The sequence below is a fragment of the Tripterygium wilfordii genome, chromosome 3 (assembly GCF_013401445.1).
Source record: "Tripterygium wilfordii isolate XIE 37 chromosome 3, ASM1340144v1, whole genome shotgun sequence".
NCBI classification, from domain to species: Eukaryota; Viridiplantae; Streptophyta; class Magnoliopsida; order Celastrales; family Celastraceae; genus Tripterygium; species Tripterygium wilfordii.
Window position 1 is genome coordinate 12306933 of NC_052234.1, and position 19069 is coordinate 12326001.

General features: G+C 39.3%; 4 protein-coding genes across 10 annotated transcripts; 2 read left to right on the top strand and 2 right to left on the bottom strand.

Moving 5' to 3' along the window:
* The first annotated feature begins 34 nt into the window (after nucleotides 1-34).
* On the top strand, nucleotides 35-3836 carry LOC119993152 (chaperone protein dnaJ 6-like). Of its 3 annotated transcripts, none has more exons than XM_038840121.1 (9): nucleotides 35-108; nucleotides 216-367; nucleotides 2003-2101; nucleotides 2238-2339; nucleotides 2582-2641; nucleotides 2737-2843; nucleotides 2923-3005; nucleotides 3131-3221; nucleotides 3324-3836. In XM_038840121.1, exons 2-9 carry the CDS (start codon nucleotides 248-250, stop codon nucleotides 3529-3531), a joined length of 870 nt encoding a protein of 289 aa, XP_038696049.1. In that variant the 5' UTR covers nucleotides 35-108; nucleotides 216-247; the 3' UTR covers nucleotides 3532-3836. The 3 variants fall into 3 exon arrangements, with proteins under 3 accessions (XP_038696049.1, XP_038696057.1, XP_038696039.1); XM_038840129.1 differs by having other exon boundaries at nucleotides 36-108; nucleotides 248-367; XM_038840111.1 differs by lacking the exon at nucleotides 35-108 and having other exon boundaries at nucleotides 115-367.
* A 472-nt stretch (nucleotides 3837-4308) lies between these two features.
* LOC119993112 (2,3-bisphosphoglycerate-independent phosphoglycerate mutase) lies at nucleotides 4309-10261 on the top strand. Of its 3 annotated transcripts, none has more exons than XM_038840059.1 (10): nucleotides 4309-4447; nucleotides 4536-4725; nucleotides 5127-5254; nucleotides 6533-6683; nucleotides 6759-6962; nucleotides 7309-7733; nucleotides 8305-8497; nucleotides 8586-8681; nucleotides 9183-9338; nucleotides 9835-10261. In XM_038840059.1, exons 2-10 carry the CDS (start codon nucleotides 4561-4563, stop codon nucleotides 9997-9999), a joined length of 1683 nt encoding a protein of 560 aa, XP_038695987.1. In that variant the 5' UTR covers nucleotides 4309-4447; nucleotides 4536-4560; the 3' UTR covers nucleotides 10000-10261. The 3 variants fall into 3 exon arrangements, with proteins under 3 accessions (XP_038695987.1, XP_038695996.1, XP_038695978.1); XM_038840068.1 differs by having other exon boundaries at nucleotides 4318-4444; XM_038840050.1 differs by having other exon boundaries at nucleotides 4328-4447; nucleotides 4530-4725.
* A 377-nt stretch (nucleotides 10262-10638) lies between these two features.
* On the bottom strand, nucleotides 10639-13268 carry LOC119993146 (cell division control protein 2 homolog C-like). Its single transcript, XM_038840100.1, has 4 exons — nucleotides 12456-13268; nucleotides 12273-12342; nucleotides 12040-12178; nucleotides 10639-10987 (listed from the first exon to the last, which is right to left on the bottom strand). Exons 1-4 carry the CDS (start codon nucleotides 13084-13086, stop codon nucleotides 10895-10897), a joined length of 933 nt encoding a protein of 310 aa, XP_038696028.1. The 5' UTR covers nucleotides 13087-13268; the 3' UTR covers nucleotides 10639-10894.
* A 954-nt stretch (nucleotides 13269-14222) lies between these two features.
* Nucleotides 14223-18915, bottom strand: LOC119993129. 3 transcript variants are annotated; one of them, XR_005466511.1, is made up of 9 exons: nucleotides 18407-18914; nucleotides 17812-17959; nucleotides 17538-17688; nucleotides 17307-17432; nucleotides 17129-17209; nucleotides 16588-16780; nucleotides 16237-16507; nucleotides 14536-15066; nucleotides 14223-14452 (listed from the first exon to the last, which is right to left on the bottom strand). XR_005466511.1 is itself a non-coding variant. In XM_038840078.1 (8 exons), exons 1-8 carry the CDS (start codon nucleotides 18596-18598, stop codon nucleotides 14813-14815), a joined length of 1416 nt encoding a protein of 471 aa, XP_038696006.1. In that variant the 5' UTR covers nucleotides 18599-18914; the 3' UTR covers nucleotides 14223-14812. The 3 variants fall into 3 exon arrangements, 2 of the variants coding, with proteins under 2 accessions (XP_038696006.1, XP_038696017.1); XM_038840078.1 differs by having other exon boundaries at nucleotides 14223-15066; XM_038840089.1 differs by lacking the exon at nucleotides 14223-14452 and having other exon boundaries at nucleotides 14897-15149; nucleotides 18407-18915.
* Between the last annotated feature and the right edge of the window lie 154 nt (nucleotides 18916-19069).

The window sequence follows — 19069 nt, forward strand, 5'->3', positions numbered from 1 at the left end:
CCATTCAAACCCGAGATGAGTCGAGAGCAGCCTGTACCGGGTTAACACGGCGGGAAATTGTAATATTTTACGCGAAAAGGCGGGAACAGACCGGACGGCAAAATTCAGGTCTTATAAGAATTTGAAGTCTCGAAAAACTACTTTTATCTTTTTCTTGCGCAACATAAAGCAAGTTTCAAGCTAATTTCTCTTACTTTGATTATTGTTGTTGTTAGTATATCGGTATTTATTTTGTTGTTGGGGCTAGATGGGAAAGAGAAAGAAATCTAGGGTTTCTCGTGAAGGGGAGGAAGAAGTCGGAGCGGAAGAAGAGCAGCATCAAGAGGATATTGGTCAATCTTCTGCGAAGGACAAGAGCCTCTATGAGGTATTTTTAATTTAGTATTTCAAACCAATTTTCGGCCTTAGATCAGGGTTTTGATTAACGGGTTTGCTTTGGCGATTTAGACTTTTCTGGTGTTTCTGAAGCCATGTTTTCTCGTCGATTCGTCGAATTGTTTCATGGATTCTGCCTGGATCGGGCATTAGGGTTTGTACGTTTTATAAGCTGGAGTTCTTTTCGTTTGAAACCTTTTGTATTAATCGTTATTTGGAATCTGAATCGAATGCATCGCAATCCAGCAGTGGTACGGTTGATGTGCATGTAGTGTGATGACGGGAATATATCAGTTATCCTTCACCATACCCTGCACATGGTTACACACAATGTTTTCGATAGACAATTGCAAAAAAGTGGCTATAATTTGGTCTTCATTGGATATGTGATAAATAGAAAACCCTAAATCACTTTGGAGGCTCCGCACCGTGTGCAATTACTCATTCCCAGAATCCACCTTAAATATCTTTCCTATTTTAAACGAAGTGCAGGCGGTTTCCCTCCCCTGGGTTATTTATCTTTTTTCGAAGCTCTGAATCCTTATACGTTCCTTTAATTCTTTTGTGCTTAAATTGCTGTTACTTGTTTTGTGTTTCACTGCAATTGTTTTCCTGCATAGTAGAGACGACAGGTTTCCTTTAAGAATCTCTATAACCATTTATCGAAAAGGGCTTACTGAATGTTCCATAAGGAAAGGGACATGTAGTCTATTATTTAGGAGATTTGATGGAAACCTCAGTCAACTATAATTTCTGTCTATTTGTCATCCAACTATAAAATACTTCACTAGCTAGGTTGTCCTTCCTTCCAAATAGTCCACATCTATCATGACTGGAACTTCACTGTGGTATTTTTTTCTATCATGCTTCTTCTGAAATTCTGCTCCATTTCAGTATCTAACATTGCCTCCTTTTGGGTGAACTCTTGCCCCTTCCTTCAAATTAAATTATGAAATGGGCAACATTCCACTCATAAGTTATAACTTCAACTAGTGTGTGAGTACCATTAAAATAAGTGTTCAAAGAATCTTTCATCATATCTCAATTAAGATGATCTCTCTATCACACCTCTGGTTGTTGAGCTTTTCATTATATAAAGTTCTTCATGCTTTGCTGGTCGACAGCCATCTCTTAATCAGTAACAGATACTATTATCTTTAACGAAAATCATATTAAAATAAGTTAGAAAAGAAATACTGGTATGTAAGCAATAGTTTTAATCAAGGTGCCCTGTCCTGAAATCCTGATAAAAGCTTTAGCTTCTAAAAAAGTGAAGTTTCATCAAGGTGCAAACAAAGTTAAATAATTGATAACTTCGTCAATCGTCACTGTGACGAGCATCTAGTAATCTGCAGTACCAATGTATATTGCCTTCAATAGCTTGTCATTTACACCTAGGCAAAACATTATAAATCACATTTCTCTGGGGTTCACATTTATGCTTGTGGGTTAGTTTCTGCATCCTCAAGAGTCAAGACCTCTCTTATTTTTGTTGTTGTTGCTGCTGTAGTCTGTTCACACCCTCTTGTTTTTGATTTCCATTCCCTCATTTCATTAAAAAAAATGTTATTTCTCTTACAATTTTAAAGGGAGTTAGATTTATCAGAAAATAATTGGATGCTTGTAGGTTCTTGGTGTTGAAAGGACAGCCTCTCAGCAGGAAATAAAGAAAGCATACTATAAGTTGGCCTTGCGACTCCACCCTGATAAAAATCCCGGTGATGAGGTGAAAGTTGATCTTCTTGATTCTCGACTGTGTTATGTTTCTATTACTTTCTCTATTCTTCCTTTTTTTTTCCCCCATTCCTTGTTGCTCGTATTTATGAATTATGCTTTTAACTTTTCACTTAAATCTGCTATAGGAAGCTAAAGAGAAATTTCAGCAATTGCAAAAGGTGATATCAATTCTTGGTGATGAGGAAAAACGGGCAGTCTACAATCAGACGGGCTGTGTTGACGATGCTGTGAGTGGTTGCAGAATCTTCTGTTGGTTTTTATTTGCATTGATAGTCTTGGCTACATATGCATGAATGTTGTTCCATGTACTTGCTGTCTGTTATCTTATTTCCACACATTTAAACCAACTCTTGAAGAAAATGTAGTCGGCGTAATTTCTATGAAACAATGGAATGATTTATTTCTCCAGGGAAATTAATTCTCTACTTATAATCGTCCTGTTTTTTAATTGTAATTTTTTGTTCATCAGGATCTTGCAGATGAAGTTGTTAACAATCTGCATGAGTTTTTTAGAGCTATGTACAAGAAGGTCACACAATCTGTTTGCAAGACTTTCCTAATATTGTTGTAATGTTATGAACTTATGATGTTGCTGTGTGTTGACAAGGCATGAATTTATTTCAGGTCACTGAGGCTGATATCGAAGAGTTTGAAGGGAACTACAGAGGATCTGAGTCTGAGAAAAAAGATCTGATCAACTTATATAAGGAGTGCAAGGGTAATATGAACAGGTAACAAACCAATGCATTTTCCTTCATTTCTCTTTAAGTAAAAACTAGTTGATGTCCAACAGGTCTTTCTTTGCTGCAGTCTCTTCTGTTCAATGCTTTGTTCAGATCCTAAGCTTGATTCACATCGTTTCAAGGATATTCTTGATGAGGCAATAGCTGCAGGTAAGGAGTCATAAACAAATTATCACTCTTGGAGGATCTAATTCCTTTGATTATTATGCATTTCTGAGTGTATAATTAAAATTCTCCCCCATGTACTGGATTCTGTCATTTGCTTTCTTTTATAGGAGAAGTGAAAGCAACAAAAACGTATAAGAAATGGGCAAAGCAAGTATCAGAAAGGAAACCACCCACCAGTCCTCTAAGAAAGAGAGGAAAGTGAGTATCATACAACAGCATTCCTGATAATATTTTTAAGATTTATTTTCGCCGAATGAAAAGATGTAATGGAAAGCCTTGCCATGTTTTCATATATTGCAGGCCAGGTAAACAGTCAGAAGCAGATCTTTTTGCTGTTATATCTCAGCGTCAGCGTGAGAGGAAAGGCAGGCTTGATTCCATGTTCTCGTCTCTTGTGTCTAAATACGGTGGAGATGGTGCTGTTCCAGATCTCACTGAAGAAGAATTTGATGCTGCACAGAAAAAGCTCGAAAGCCGTAAAGCTTCTAAGAAGTCACAGCGGAAGTAGCTTTCTCTTGATGCTTCAATATGATGATGATGAAGATTATTCACTTGCGGCTTGATCCCACAGAGGTGAAGCTGATTACGATTCCAGTGTATACTACTAACAAAATCTTAAAGCTGCTTTCTTTTGCTATGCGTACGTTTGGATTAGAAAAATGAAAAATCAGGCTTTTTTGTCAAGGTTAATATTCCACATCGGATTTATCTCGGATTTGGATTACCCAACTGAATGTTATATAAGTAAAGGTGTTGAACTTCTCATACAAGACGCTTTTTGGGATCCATGAATAACAAATTTGTGTTATCTCATGGCTTAGAGTGGAAATTGTGGAGAAAATGGAAATTTCCAATTGCATCTGCTTGTGAAAATATACATCTATTGGTTGGGCGATTGACCTTGCACATAATTTTTTGGTATCGTATTTACTAAAGAAAATACTATTACTATGTATGGAAAGGACAGAAGACTGAGCTTTTACTATTTACTAGAACTTTTCGTTGCACCAAACTAATGCAAACGCCTTCCAACTTTCTTCTGGTTTTGTGGACACGTCAACAAATGCTAAAACGGTCCGTTAAATGGAAGAGAGAATATGCTGTGGAATATCCTTCGACCTTGCTTTAGTTTAGTAAACTCTAGCAACCTCATGCTAAATGACGCGATGGTGCACTACTGTTGGTCACGCCGCATGCGTGGTGACCAAACCAAAAGATACAAGGCCACGTGTGCCCTAAGTAGTGATCAACGGTTAAAAATCTGGTTCTATTGATCTGACGATCAAACGTGAATCTGCTAGCGGCCAGTAGTTTTTCTTTTGCATTTATTATATATCACGCCCGCCACGAGAGGTTCCTTACCTCCTTTTATCAGCTTTGCTAGTAACGTCCGTCCACTTGTCTCTTCCTCCTTTGAAGGTCAGGTAAGGCAAAAATCGTGCTCACCTGTATTTCTCTGGTTTATTTCACGTGAATTGGATCCCTATACGGAATCGATATTTGCAGTTGCAGGTGAGAGAGAAAGAGAGTTACGAGGATGGGGAGCGCAGGCGAAGTTAACTGGAAACTGGCGGATCATCCAAAGCTGCCAAAAGATAAGGTCGTGGCGATGGTGGTTTTGGATGGGTGGGGTGAAGCTGATCCCGATCAGTATAACTGCATCCACGTCGCCGATACGCCTACCATGGACTCCCTCAAGAAGGTTTGTTTCCTTTTTGCCCCTGGAAATCCGAGATTTCTTACTGTTCCTTCGATGTTCTTCTTTTCCTCTTGTATTTGCCAGATCTATGAAGCATGTTTGTTTTGGCTCCTATTGCATCCTGGATTTATCTTTATACGTTGTCAACGTTCATCTGTCACAATGATTAGGATCCTGACGAATTTCATGACGTCACTAGGTTTATGTTCTGTAGTTGTATTTAGTTCGAATTTCATTGTTATGAAGACAAGGATCTAAATCGTCTGTGTGTTATAATGATGATGATGCTGATGAATTTCTTGTCGTTACTAGTTATTTTATGTTCCGTAGCTCTATTTAGGTCGAATTTCATTGTTATGAAGGCAAGGATCTAAACATTATATCACTCGCATTGAAATTTATAGGGTGCCCCCGAGAAGTGGAGATTAGTTAGGGCTCATGGTAAGGCTGTGGGCCTTCCAACTGAGGATGACATGGGCAACAGTGAAGTTGGTCACAATGCACTTGGCGCTGGCCGCATTTTTGCTCAAGGGTAAATGTCTTTCACCATTAGCATATTTTTGGTTTGATGTGTGCATGTAAAAATTGTTTGTCACCACGGGTCCCGTGTAGCCATTCAATGTTACTTAAAATTGATGTTTTCCTTAAAGTTGTCAATATTAACTCCCATATATCTCAAGAATATGCATTTCACGTTTGATGATTGTGGGATTGACATGGTTTTCACTTCGTTCTCTAAACATCTCAGGCATGCTTGTTTCGCTTCAGACTGTAATGGCTTTTGTGATTTCCATGACATTATTATGCTTATCAAGTAGGACTAATGTATGTACTCATTATATAGCAATCAGACTCATTATAAATAATGAGTTAAATAACAATTTATTACATGTTGGTTAGTACAATCACTCAATGTTCTCTTTGAACTCCATTATTGATAATGATTATCAATCCTTTAATCTAATTGAAAGATGAGACCATGCTGACATTATGAGAACGCTATAACTCAATGTTCACCACAGAAAATTCTTTGTAGTTTTTATCAGAACAAATAGTTTGTATTGTTGACATATGCCATTGAAAATTATGAGTGCATGTGTAGGCAAGACTCAGCAATTTGAGAAAGTTGAACACAAATAACCTAAGAAAATTGGTCCAGGGAAGCCAGAAAATTGGTCCGGAGAAGCCCAAATTTGTTGAATCCAAAAAATGTTAAAAGGAGGGAGAAACAAATAAGACAAGGACAAGAACAATTTTTTTAGAACATGAAACTTATCCAAGGTTGGGCCATATTGGACTCTCTTTAGAGTTGGTTACTAGCAAGAGTCTTAACACCTAGCTGTTTGGATTTGAGATTTTCTTGGTAAAAGTGATCATATGGTCAATAATATGTGATTTTTCCAAGGAAAAGTAATTCTATCTCATTCCCTCATGTTCCCTTCTCCTTCCCCAAACAAACAATGGAGAAGAAAGTTTGGGGGTAGCTGACTTTTCTTTTGTCAGATGGTAATTAGAAGGATTTGGTCTTTACCCACTACGCAAAATCTTCTGGGAAAGAAAATTTTTTCTTCCATTTCTCTTCTTCCAAACATGTGGCTCAATTTTAGAGTTGTAGGGTGCAACGGTCACATGTTCAAATCCTGGAAACAATCCCTCATATTATACAGGGGTAAGGTCTACATATCTCTTGCATGTCCCTAACCCTGTGCATAAGAGTTGTTTACTTTCTCCTCCCAAACGAACCTTAATGGATGTGTTTCTGGATATTTTTGAAATGATGTTTTTTTGATATGATTATTTTGGAATTCAGAGCAAAGCTTGTTGACCTTGCTCTTGCTTCTGGGAAAATCTTTGAAGGAGAAGGGTTTAACTACATAAAGGAGTGCTTTGAAACCGGTACATTGCACTTGATTGGGTTATTGAGTGATGGAGGAGTGCATTCCAGGCTTGATCAGTTGCAGGTATGTTTTGTCATGGAGGATTCTTTCTGACCTTGTGTAATTACACGCTTCCTGATTGTTGTGCCATTTTTGCAGTTGTTGCTAAAAGGAGCCGCCAAGCATGGTGCTAGAAGAATTCGTGTTCATATACTTACTGATGGGCGTGATGTCCTGGATGGTTCTAGTGTAGGATTCGTTGAAACTCTTGAGAAAGAACTTGCAGAACTACGTGCAAAGGGGGTTGATGCACAGATAGCATCCGGTGGCGGGCGCATGTATGTGACAATGGATCGTTACGAGGTATGTGTTAGGATTCATTATCGTGATAGATGTGGATTATGATCATTGTCCGGCTTCTCATTCTGCCATAGGATAATTGTGGCATCATTGTTTTGGCATGGAATTACGCAAGGAATATTAATATCCACTGTCTATTCATTTTTAAATTAACTATTTGTTGTGCCAGTTCTCATGTTTTGCCTGGCATTGTACCCCCCCTCCCTCTCTTCCTCTCTTTTTCTCCAGCCTGCTGGATTACTAAATTGTGGAACTGCAGGATTAGTAAATTGAAATTTCTTCTTGGTTGCTTGAATTTACAATCTGTCATCTGGTATGTTGTTGAACATTGTTGATGAATCATCTACAGAATGACTGGAATGTGGTGAAACGTGGATGGGATGCCCAAGTTCTTGGTGAAGCACCATACAAATTTAGAAATGCTGTTGAGGCTGTCAAGAAATTGAGGGAAGAACCAAAAGCCAATGATCAGTACTTGCCTCCTTTTGTTATTGTCGATGAGAATGGGAAGCCTGTTGGCCCCATAAATGATGGTGATGCTGTAGTCACGATCAACTACCGAGCAGATCGTATGGTTATGCTTGCCAAGGCTCTTGAGTATGAAGATTTTGACAAATTCGATCGTGTTCGATTTCCTAAGATCAATTACACTGGAATGCTTCAATATGATGGTGAGTTGAAGCTTCCCAACCATTACCTTGTTTCTCCACCAGAGATTGACAGAACTTCTGGCGAATATTTAGTGCACAATGGCGTTCGTACATTTGCTTGCAGGTGAGCTAGCATGTTAAATATCTCAATTATATTTAGGCATAAAAGAATCTTGTACAATTTTTTGGAACAAAATGTTACCATTCTTCATATGTTGGCTAAAATGTTATAGTTAGGGTTTATCAATCTATCTGACTGAACTGAAGCAGCAGTATAATTTTTCTTGGGGTTATAATTTCTATATGAGCCCCTTTTGTTGAGACACTGAGGAAGGTGTTCTCTTTAATATAATTGATTGGGGGGCCCTGCAATGGGTATCTGTCTTGCAAACCTACAAATCTTCCTGATCTTTTTAAGGCATCTCCTTGGTTAATTGTATATCTAGATTTGGTTACCTTGAGCAGAAAGTCAGTTCTCTATAACCTCTGCCTGGTTTGACCATTAGCGAAGTTCATGGCTGATTTACTTGTTTGTTTGGAACTGATCTGTAATGCAGCTATTTGTTTGACTTCTTAGAATTTGTTTTCTTTTGAACTGAGAGTCTTTGCATTCAACTCCTGTTATCTATTTAGTATCTCCCGTTGTTTTTCTCTTTTCAGTACGTCATTTTGCTCTCCCTTTTTTTTTGCAACAGTGAAACTGTCAAGTTTGGTCATGTCACTTTCTTCTGGAATGGAAATCGCTCTGGTTGTTTCAACCCTGAGATGGAAGAATATGTGGAAATTCCAAGTGATGTTGGAATTACTTTTAACGTCCAACCAGAAATGAAGGCAAAGGAGATTGCTGAAAAGGCGAGGGATGCTATCCTTAGCCGCAAATTTCATCAGGTGATTTAATGCACACTTTCATCTTATGTGATAAATTTGGTTCCAAAATTGAACAAACTTGCGGTTGACACATTTCGTGTCTGTGCAGGTTCGTGTTAACCTACCAAATGGTGATATGGTGGGTCATACAGGAGATATTCATGCCACCGTTGTGGGATGCAAAGTCACAGATGATGCTGTCAAGGTATGTGGCTTCTTCCTATTGGTTTAACATGGATTCAGGAGGTCTTGCAGCACTTAAAGCTTGAATTATAGAATTGGATGGTGGCATCATGATTATGATGATGATATAATCCACATATACCATTAGGTTACTTCTTATATACTTTTAGTTTTGCCCTAATCTTCATGTGGTAGAACTGTTACGGAAATGTTCAAGAAGCGCTTAGTCATTTCTAAATGAAAGAATGGGAATCAAAATTAACCTCAGTATATGGTTTGCAATAAATTTTACTGTGTAGGGCGAGGAAAGTGAGTTTTGACTTTAAGAGAGCTTTCTTTTCTTAATTTGTTTTCTGATATTCTTGAAAATAAGATAGTAAGACCTACTTCAGGAAAACAACGTTCCTATTGAATGATCTTGACTAGACGCTCATTTTTTCTGATGTTGATTTGTTAGTATACTTTTTGTTTGTCTTGATCTTCAGTCTCAGCTGTTACTGATTGGAGAAGCTTATGAATGCAGGTGATCCTTGATGCGATCGAGCAAGTTGGTGGCATATATGTTGTGACTGCAGATCATGGAAATGCCGAGGACATGGCGAAGAGGAATAAATCTGGGCAACCTATTCTTGACAAGAACGGAAACATTCAAGTTCTTACTTCCCACACTCTCCAACCGGTAAGTTTGCAGCGTGTACTTATAGTGATAGAAAAACTGGATGTTAATGGCACCCGGCTTTGTCTAGTTTTTTGTCGAGTTTAGTTGGGAACTTTCTGATTCAGACTTCCCTAGTTTCATCCTCTTTGCTATGATGTGCATTTCAGCATTTGAATATGATATAGTGATATATGTTTGCTTAATTGTCTTGGAGTTCAATACATTCTGAAACCTGCTAAAGTATACTAGTTCAGGGAGTTCCACTTTTTTACAATCAACGGACAATGTGTTCATCTCACTGTCCAACACTTGATGCTGGCTTTCACTTGAATCCCCAATAGCAATAGCTGTTATGGCTTGCTTATTTTGTATAGCCTCTTATTAGGACATTGCTGTGCTCCTATACTATCGTTTTTTTTTTAAGAAGGCTTATACGATCAGTTGGTCATTCTGTCTTGTATGATTTTTATTTAGTAACTTCCTGCATTGACACATAACTTGGATGTTCCTTTAACAGGTGCCCATTGCAATTGGAGGTCCTGGATTGGCACCCGGTGTCAGATTCCGCAAAGATTTACCAAATGGTGGGCTTGCCAATGTAGCTGCCACTGTGATGAATCTCCATGGATTTGAGGCACCTGGCGAGTATGAGCCAACTCTCATTGAAGTTGTTGACAACTAGAATAACCATAAAATGCTGGATGTACCTTATGTGAGGGCCTAAATTTTGATTGCTGTTTGTGGGACACAGGAGTTCCTACAGTATTTTATTTAGGCAAAATAAATTATTTCTAATTCTGCTACAGGGATCATGAGCTCTCCCCCTATATGGGATTCACGTTTGGTTGCTGTCTGTTATATGCGGCGGACAGAATGGCTTATGAAATAACATTTTGTCTGTTAAGTCTCGTATTTTCATTCATTACTATCTGTTTTTCTTCAAATTTGAAGGGTTGTGTTCATTTGAGGATCCTTCTGATCGATAAGGGTAAGTTAGAATATTTCTTTTTCTTCGACTGTGTTATGTTTGGGAGTGATTGTTCAGATCCAGCGGCTTAAAAACGAAAGTTCTTGTTTTAGGGAAGAGAACTATATATATTTTGCCAATCCTTGAAATTTTTTACCCTAAAAGTGCTAGTTTTTTACCAAGGCATAACAGCTATGGTTAATTAGTTTCCCAGCCACAAGAAAATGACTTTCTCAAAATTTTTTGACATTTTAAAGGAGGATACCACCCGGCTTCAACGATGCATCAGAAAACAACTTCAAGGGATGTTCGACAACCTGGTAGTGTTTCCATTTTACCTCAGCACCTCAAACATTGGAAAACAAAACTTAATAAATGATAAAAAACAAAACTTGATAAATGATAAATAAAAAAAAAGGACAAGGGAACTTCAAACAAGACGTCAACATCACGAGGCAGAATTCTAGATATAATTGTATGATAACGTTCAAACGCTTGAATCACCGAGGTGATGACAACCAGAATATACCAAGAACGGTCATATGGAAAGGTTTACCAGGAGAGAGAGAGAGAGAGATGACTTCAGTAATCTTCTAAAGAGCATCGGACTTCAGAACTGAGATTTGTCAAGGCTGTCGAAATATGGATGATCAAGGGCTAATTTGGCCGAAATTCTTTCAGCTGGATCATATTGAAGCATTTTCTGCATTATCCAAAAATACAAGACACGATTAATGCCTCCAATTTTAGTTATAAATAGCTGCTGCAAATGAGGTAGCAATAATGTTGAAAACTAATAATGCTATCACACTGCATATCCAATTTGTAACTCAATCTTCCAACATGACATCTTCAGTTGTAATAAAGAGGGATCATGTCTCAATGGTATCATCTCTTTAATGTTTGTACTTTCACATAGGAATCATTGGCAAATTGCTTTGCACATAGTTCTAGTTTCAATTTCTGATCATTCTTCCAGAATAGCAACACTAAGACAGAATAATTCAAATTCTAGGAATCACGGATTCAGATAAGAGACGAAAGTATGATGTAGGCAGAGTATCCCACTACATGTCTACATTCTTAGTGCTTGGGGCATATGTCAAGCATACAAGGAGATTTGTACTTCTCTGGTAATAAGGATGATCCTAATATCCAGTATTACTTGGGGGATGATACATTAATGATCAACTTTAATCAAAAACGAAGGTTCACATGTTAATCTTGCATAACTCTAGTATCATATATTCCCATGTCCTTGGCATATTCACAAGTTAAAAACTATTTATTGGTTTTCTTCACCCATAATATATCCAAGGATCCGATAGTCATATATACAATAGGGGGTTTTAAGTATTAGTTCGTCGTAAACTAAAGTTAATATAGATAATGAATTCCATAAAATCAATTTGTACTACCAGGTGCACTACAGCTGCCTTACTGTCTGTAAGACAATCATGTTCAATTTTGAATATGATAACTCAAAAAGGGCAGTACAAGGAACCCGGTCTTAAAATTCAACTGAAATTCACTTTCTAACAAAAAATTAAATCTATGAAATCTAGAAAACCTCTTGAGTTGGCAATAGCTACCAGTTCATTGCTTATGGCATATATAAATCTACACATCCCAGATGCTCCCTAAAGCATATGATTAAAATGGGAGGAAAACATTGGGCACTTACAGGCAGGAAGGCCACTGCAACTACTGAATGTAATTTTTTAAAAAAGAAGGAAAATATGAAGAAGTATGTACCGATAGAAGATCAAGTCCATGAGGATCTAGAGATGGAACAGCCCGTGCCAAGTTTTGCGGCTCCCACTGTGGATAGACATGCCAGTCTCGCAAGGCAGTAACTCCTGGCCACTGCTGCTCAGTGGGGGTTCCCATTAGCCTTCAAATCGAGGAAAGAGTAATGAAAATGAAGCATTAGAACAATGAGATGGTAGTGGCACGCGAGTAGAATAAGAGTGACAGTGGTAAAAAACCTGAAAATGTGAAGCAACTGCTGGAACTCGGAGTCCCCAGGAAATAGGGCTTGCCTTCGGACCATTTCAGCTATGGATGAAGAAATAACAGAGAATTCAACAATCCTAGCAGGACAGATTAATTTCACCAAGGACAAGAGCACAAACACTAAGTAGTAAACTATGATCAGCATCAGAAATTACCGAAAATGCAGCCGACCGACCACATGTCGACGGCGGTGGAATAATGCGACGAACCAAGAAGGACCTCAGGCGCTCTGTACCAGAGGGTAACAATCTCATGCGTATAGCTCTTGAGAGGAACAGTAAAAGCACGGCCGAGACCGAGATCAGCGATCTTGAGGATGCCTTTCTCCTTATCAATGAGAAGATTCTGAGGCTTGAGGTCACGATGAAGAACGCCATGGCTGTGACAGTGTGCGACGCCCTTGCAGAGCTGGTACAGAAAACTCTGGATAAGACTGGGAGGGAGCGACCTAGGGTTAGCGCCTTTGCGGTGAGAGTCAATGAATTTCTTAAGATCGGTGTCCAGGTACTCGAAGACAAGGTACAGATTGGACTTCTTGAGGTCGGAGGAGTCAGGGGAGGCGGCGTCAACGTGCTCGACGGACAGCAATCGGACGACGTAGAGTGAATGAGAGAGCATCTGGAGGAGAGAGACCTCGCGGAGGGCGGTGGGAGGCACGCCCTCCTCGTCCATCTCCAAACGCGTCTTCTTGAGAGCCACCAGTTGGCCACTAACCTTGTCCTTGGCCTTGTAGACTTTGCCGTAAGTGCCTTCTCCGACCTTCTCAAGCTTCTCGTATTTCTCCATTGCTTGCGATCTGATCTGTACGATCAATTGCAGAAGGAAACCGTCTTTGCCTCCCTCCGTGTATGTGAAGTCCGCTGAAATGAATGAGAGCGTCGTTTTGAAATTCAAATTCGGAAGCACCAAAGGTGGAAATGCCAGATCACGCAAGCAGCGCAACGGTTCACAGCCGCAGCCCCACGTGCTTTTCTTCCTTTCTTGAATCTTTGAACCATATGTCCACCAAGCCAGAGTACGGAGGAAACCCGATGCAAGATCACGGCCCAAGCCCAGCTTGCATAAAAGCCCAGAATAATTAACAAGCCAGTACTCACTACTAGACAATAAGCAGCCCAGCCCAAAAGCAATCACCATCCGGCCTAAAGCCCTAAGGGAATAGGCAAGGTAGCCCATAAGTAATAACCAATCCCGTCCAAGGAAGCAGATGGAAGACCCAAAGAAAGAGGCCTTGATAGAGTGGGCCCATAGCCTAATCCAAAGAAACTCAGCCCAAAAGCACCAGAGTGCAGAAAACCACAAGTAGATGCACAGCCCAACAAAATGACCAGGCCTGCAGCCCAAAGAGCTACCGCCCAATAAAAGTGTAAGCGATCGATTTTTTTCTTTTCCTGATTATTTTGATCCGTTATTGTCGATTGGTTCTAAATTGTTTTTTAAGATAACAGACTTTCTACAGTTTTTTAACACCCCTGCCGCCCAGGAACCCCTTCTGATCATACTAAACTGTCGGGTACTGTTAGAGATTTTGCTCTCACCTTCAACCTATTCATTTTGTTTCTCCTAAAGTCAACGAGGACTTTGCTTGTCCTCGCACAACTATTGCGGACAGGCAACTGGTTACCATATTTTCTGCACCAAACTACCGTGGAGAGTTCAATAACGCCGGTGCACTCATGTGTGTGGATGCAAGTTTGCTCTGCTCATTTCAGATCTTGAAGCCTTGGACAGGAAAACAGTGTGAGCCAGAATAGTTACTCAGAGGGAAGGACACCAACACCATTCTCAGCAACTCACAGTAGTACTGTCAACTCTATGTACAAATTCCTACTGTAGATTTGACTCATGTAAGAACAGATATCAGCAAGCTGTGTAAAAAAGAAAGCTTTGTCCGATATTACTGTTGTCATAATCATCAGAAGCAAATGCAAATGCAAATGCAGGACATATATTTCATTCATGCATTTTAGCTCTATACAAATCATTCAAGGCACTCCTAAAATATCACCAACTTGTATCCACTGCTTACATATGCTCTCTCTCAAATACTTGTTGAGAAGTTCACGTTCACAACAAAAAGAATGCTTTCTCACAAATTGAATGCATAATCGGAGGGAACGAGTAAGAAGTCATTGACAAACTTTGTTCCTCTCTGCAAGCAACACGACAATTAAAAATTAGGCGTACACATAAATGATATCCCCGCAAAGATTAACAACTTAGTGAACCAATTACCTGCCATCACTGCTTCTTAGTCGGGCAGCATACATATGCAGGAACCATTACAACACAACAATCAAATAAATCTAATGATACAATCTGAAAACGGTTTTGAAACTCATCTAATGATACAGTGCTCCAAGGTTAAAATGCACTCGAGCCAGCAAGGCAGAATAACCATCCTCTCACTGTCGTTCCAGTGCCAGCTATCTGCCCCAGTTAGACAATGCACGAAACCCTGTAGTGTTCTTCCCGTGTGTATCCAAGATCAGAATGACAAAACATCCTCTCTTCAGTTCGACCAGACATGCACCAGACCAAGTCTGTTACCAGTGTATATCTCATTGCGCTCTTCATCATAGAAAAGAGCAGTTATGTCTTCCAAGGCCTCAGAAACTGTGCTCATCATTGGGGCTGCGACAATCCGCTTTTTAGAATTGCCTGTACTACTGCTGCTGCACTCTTCAACTGTGGGACTTGCATTCGTCGCATTTATTTTAGCCAGGCATTTCCCAGTCAAGATATTGCTGATGTTAATAGACCCAGCTGCATAGGAAAAAATAAAACGAAATAAAGAACCCCTCCACCATATTCGTCCCGCCTCCCAAACTTCTTGAAACTAAACCAACCTGAACAAAAAACGTAAACTACAGACACTCTAATGCACACATGGAGAAACAGGATAAAATGCACATAAAAAAACTTCCTTTCAGCAGCATATTAAGATTCAAATCAGGGTGAGTTTGGCAAAAAATTTCATGCCTGCTTATTTCCCCCCAAAAAAAAAGAGTTGAATAATGAACATACAGTAAAGATAAGCAATGCCAAAACTCAACCTAATATTGAACCAACCAGCGTCAGGAATTATAATGTTCCTGAACATCAGGCAAACAGATTGTTGAGTATCCCACATCGGTTGGAAAGAGGGCTGGTGTGTGGTTTAAATGAGGGTTTTCTCCTACCTCCTAATAGGCCTTTTAAGGGGTTGGACAAGGGGCCCAATATGTTAACATGGTATCGGAGCCAGTCCAACGCGATGGGCTTTCACGTGGTGGGCTTCTCGGAGTTGGACCAACCCACACGTGAGGGGGGATGTTGAGTATCCCACATCGGTTGGAAAGAGGGCTGGTGTGTGGTTTAAATGAGGGTTTTCTCCTACCTCCTAATAGGCCTTTTAAGGGGTTGGACAAGGGGCCCAATATGTTAACACAGATTATCTCAAGCAACATGAGAGGTAACCTTGTGTACCATTCGCATGTTTTCAGCACTTAAATCCATGCCACTCTCTGTTGTAGCTTTATCCAAAATACATGTATCAACAAGTAGAGCATTCACATGCAGTGAGCTATATGCAAGCACAAACATCAGCTAGGGACAAAACTATATATATTCCAGGTAACAATAGATCTAGAAAGTAAGATTAGGAACTATACGTGATTGGAAGCTGAGACACAACAATAATGAACCTACAAGGCATACTTCTCCTATTATTTTTTTATTTGATTACCATTTCTATACTGCAATAATTTTATTCTTTGTTAATTTATTCCCATTTGCTAGTTACTACTTCTATGCTCCGTGAAGATGATTGAAGAAAAAACTACGGCAGCCTGAAACCTAGAACTGTGGAATAAATGTTGCTCAATTTGGGTTGCAGTATAATCCAACTAACGCCAATGGCTTCTACTTGTTGAGGTAAGGAAGTGAAAGAATTACCATTTCCTTCTCCCCATTGATAGTCAGATTCAGCCCTGCAGTAAGAAATGATAAGATCCTGATCACTTGTTATATAAATGTTGTTTGTGTTGCAGTCTGGATGCCACAGTAAGTGATCCTCAAATGAAGTTACAAGCTCCCCACGAAAGTTCCAAACAGCAACAGTTCTATTTCTGAATGTTAGAAACAACTGATTCTCATATAGAAAGATAAATGCTGAAGGAGTCATAAACTCATTTCTGCTAACTTCCATCAGCTCAGAGGTTCGAACCTACACATAAAACAAGGTGTCGTCAAAGGGATATAAATTAGAAAGACATGAATAAATTTCCACAAAAAGATGAGGCTTACATCACGAATCTGAAGGTTCTCATTTTCCTGCTTAACAAGAAGCTTTTCATTAAATTGTTCAATGAAGTCCACCTTCTTGTTGCGATGAAGCAGATGGTTGAAAGCTTTGAGAACTGTGCCATCTTCTATCGATAGAATCTTAAGAGGAACATGGCTACTTGCTCTATTGAAAATCAACAGCATTATCCCAGGACTGTTAGGGCAAACATAAATTGTTAGGAACTGGACATATGAAGTATGCCAAACAACTAGGAGGAGAAAATAGAACAATCATTCAGCAACTCATTCTAACCACATTAGTGAGCTAGAATTCCACAGTATTGGTATTCAAGTCTAACAAATGCAACCGGTGACAGCACAAAGAACCCTCGTCTTGGATGATAAGCTTAAAATCGAATAACTCAACAGATCACTACAAGCTCAAAACATGAACGCTATGGTTCTGGTAAAAAGACAGAAATTTCCATCAAGCAATTAGGAGTACAATGCACAAGAAGCACATGCATGAAAAAAAAAAAAAAAACTCAGAGAGAGAGAGAACCTGATCTTGATTTCCTGTACATTTTTATCTGATATAGAGTAGAGCATGGTGTAGTTTTTCAGATCGAAAACCTTGTATATACTGACAGCAATTAAAATGGTCAGATCAGCAAATAAAAACACAGACTTATTGGTGAAGAAAACAGGACAGTGTGTCCGAGTGTGTGTTGGATAAATACCTATCTTGTGCAGAGTAAGTTAGCACCTTCCCATTAACATCATCAAATTCCACAAATCCAGGCCACTTCAAGGACTCAGACTCAAAAAGAGCAAATCCTGCATCGGGCTTGCCTCTTCTTATGTATCTAACCATATGAAAGAGAACAAGTAACACAGTGAGAAGAAAAAAGGAACTGAAACAAATAAGAAAACAAACATAAATGAAAAAAGAGATCTATAGCTCAACGTACTCAATCCTAGTGGACCTGCACTTCAAAGAGCTAAAGCTGTCAGAAGCATAAACTGAGACTGTGATCAGGGAATCATTGTTCTTATTATAGAACAAGCTCCGAATGACTTCATCAGGGCTCACATTCAAAAAACATATCCGCTCATTTCTCTCTACAATTAAAATAGCCAACAGAGAACGTGTGAATATGTCCAACATGGGAAGCAAAAATCACACACTGAAGTTTTTAAGAAGCATTAAAAACTAGGCAGCACAAGCATGATCCGGGATGCTACCTCTACTAAAAGCTGCACAAACACCAGAATGTGCAAGAGCAAAAACAATATCGCGGGCAGCAACAATCTCAATTACTTTCGTTCTCTTCACCAAAAAGGGGAGTACCACTGAACAATGCCCCTTGGGGTCATGAGTGTCATATTCAACCTAAAACAAAAGGAAATACATTAAGCATGGACAACAAAATATAATTCCAAGTTAGAGGTCATGCATATGCCCATGGAAAGGAAAAAAAAAACGTGTAGACCAATAGAATATAAGGAATTGAACTCGATTATGATTGAAAATACAGTCATAACAAATTAGCAATTGAACAATTGAGTCGTTCACTGTTCTCCCACTGTCTCATGCCAACGCCTAACTCCCGAAACTCAAAACTCCTAGCCAAAAAATATTCAATATAATATACAAGAAGTTATTTGTGAAGAGCGATATTCAAATACAATTTCTCAAATAATCCTAAGCTGCAAGTAATCAAATTTGTTACAAATAATCACTCGAAAAGCTAGGAACAGATATAATTTCTGAAGAAAAGAAGAAGAGAAATTCAAAGTAAAAGCATAACAAAATTAGGGGAAAAATATTAGATAATACCATCATGCGCATGTTGCGGAATCTCTCCTGGGCGTTGCTGACAGTGAAAGCTCGATCTCTCTTTGAGGAAATCTCGCGCCTCTGCAGCTTCTTCACACTATTCATTATAACATCCGACCGAGCTCTCTTCTTCGCCACCACACGCCTCCCCGAGCACGGCCTAGGGCTTGCCGATATCCTCCGCCCTTCCATCTACTACTAAATTTTACTTCATCAACACACTATATACTCGATTCTTCCTTCCTTTCTTCGAATCCTAATTCAACCACATCAACCGCAAATCCAAAACCCTAACCCTAGTTCTTCAAGTACCAAACAAAGAGAAAACAAAGCAAAACATGTGGGCCTGTCGCGCGCAGAGAGACTATATCCTCTCTTCTCTCTCCGCGATCGTCAATCGGTGATGTCAGATCGTGAAACGCCAAGGTCTGGGAGGGAAGAGAGTTCTGTCTTTCAAAATATTGTAGCCACTGAAGGTCCAATATCTAGCAATAATAACAATATTATTTTACTCCACTGTTTTCATTAAATTGGAGTTATTTATATAGAGTTCCAGATAGATATTATCAGTACCCGTTGATGGGCCTCGTTGGGCCATCTTAGGGAGACACTATAATGGCCCGTGAGTATAACTTATCCAAAATTTGACAGATCTGCTACCCA

What these genes read in the sequence shown, in the direction of transcription:
- LOC119993152 (XM_038840121.1), top strand. Translation starts at nt 248, where the DNA reads ATGGGAAAGAGAAAGAAATCTAGGGTTTCTCGTGAAGGGGAGGAAGAA. An exon ending in TTAGAGCTATGTACAAGAAG is followed by an intron (nt 2,642 to 2,736) that starts GTCACACAATCT and finishes AATTTATTTCAG; the next exon opens with GTCACTGAGGCTGATATCGA. An exon ending in TGATGAGGCAATAGCTGCAG is followed by an intron (nt 3,006 to 3,130) that starts GTAAGGAGTCAT and finishes TTTCTTTTATAG; the next exon opens with GAGAAGTGAAAGCAACAAAA.
- LOC119993112 (XM_038840059.1), top strand. Translation starts at nt 4,561, where the DNA reads ATGGGGAGCGCAGGCGAAGTTAACTGGAAACTGGCGGATCATCCAAAG. An exon ending in TGACAATGGATCGTTACGAG is followed by an intron (nt 6,963 to 7,308) that starts GTATGTGTTAGG and finishes AATCATCTACAG; the next exon opens with AATGACTGGAATGTGGTGAA. An exon ending in TCACAGATGATGCTGTCAAG is followed by an intron (nt 8,682 to 9,182) that starts GTATGTGGCTTC and finishes TTATGAATGCAG; the next exon opens with GTGATCCTTGATGCGATCGA.
- LOC119993146 (XM_038840100.1), bottom strand. Translation starts at nt 13,086, where the DNA reads ATGGAGAAATACGAGAAGCTTGAGAAGGTCGGAGAAGGCACTTACGGC. An exon ending in GTCGGTCGGCTGCATTTTCG is followed by an intron (nt 12,343 to 12,455) that starts GTAATTTCTGAT and finishes CTTCATCCATAG; the next exon opens with CTGAAATGGTCCGAAGGCAA. An exon ending in ATGGACTTGATCTTCTATCG is followed by an intron (nt 10,988 to 12,039) that starts GTACATACTTCT and finishes TGGATAATGCAG; the next exon opens with AAAATGCTTCAATATGATCC.
- LOC119993129 (XM_038840078.1), bottom strand. Translation starts at nt 18,598, where the DNA reads ATGGAAGGGCGGAGGATATCGGCAAGCCCTAGGCCGTGCTCGGGGAGG. An exon ending in TGCAGGTCCACTAGGATTGA is followed by an intron (nt 17,433 to 17,537) that starts GTACGTTGAGCT and finishes TCATATGGTTAG; the next exon opens with ATACATAAGAAGAGGCAAGC. An exon ending in TCAATGGGGAGAAGGAAATG is followed by an intron (nt 15,067 to 16,236) that starts GTAATTCTTTCA and finishes TTTCCTATGCAG; the next exon opens with CTGGGTCTATTAACATCAGC.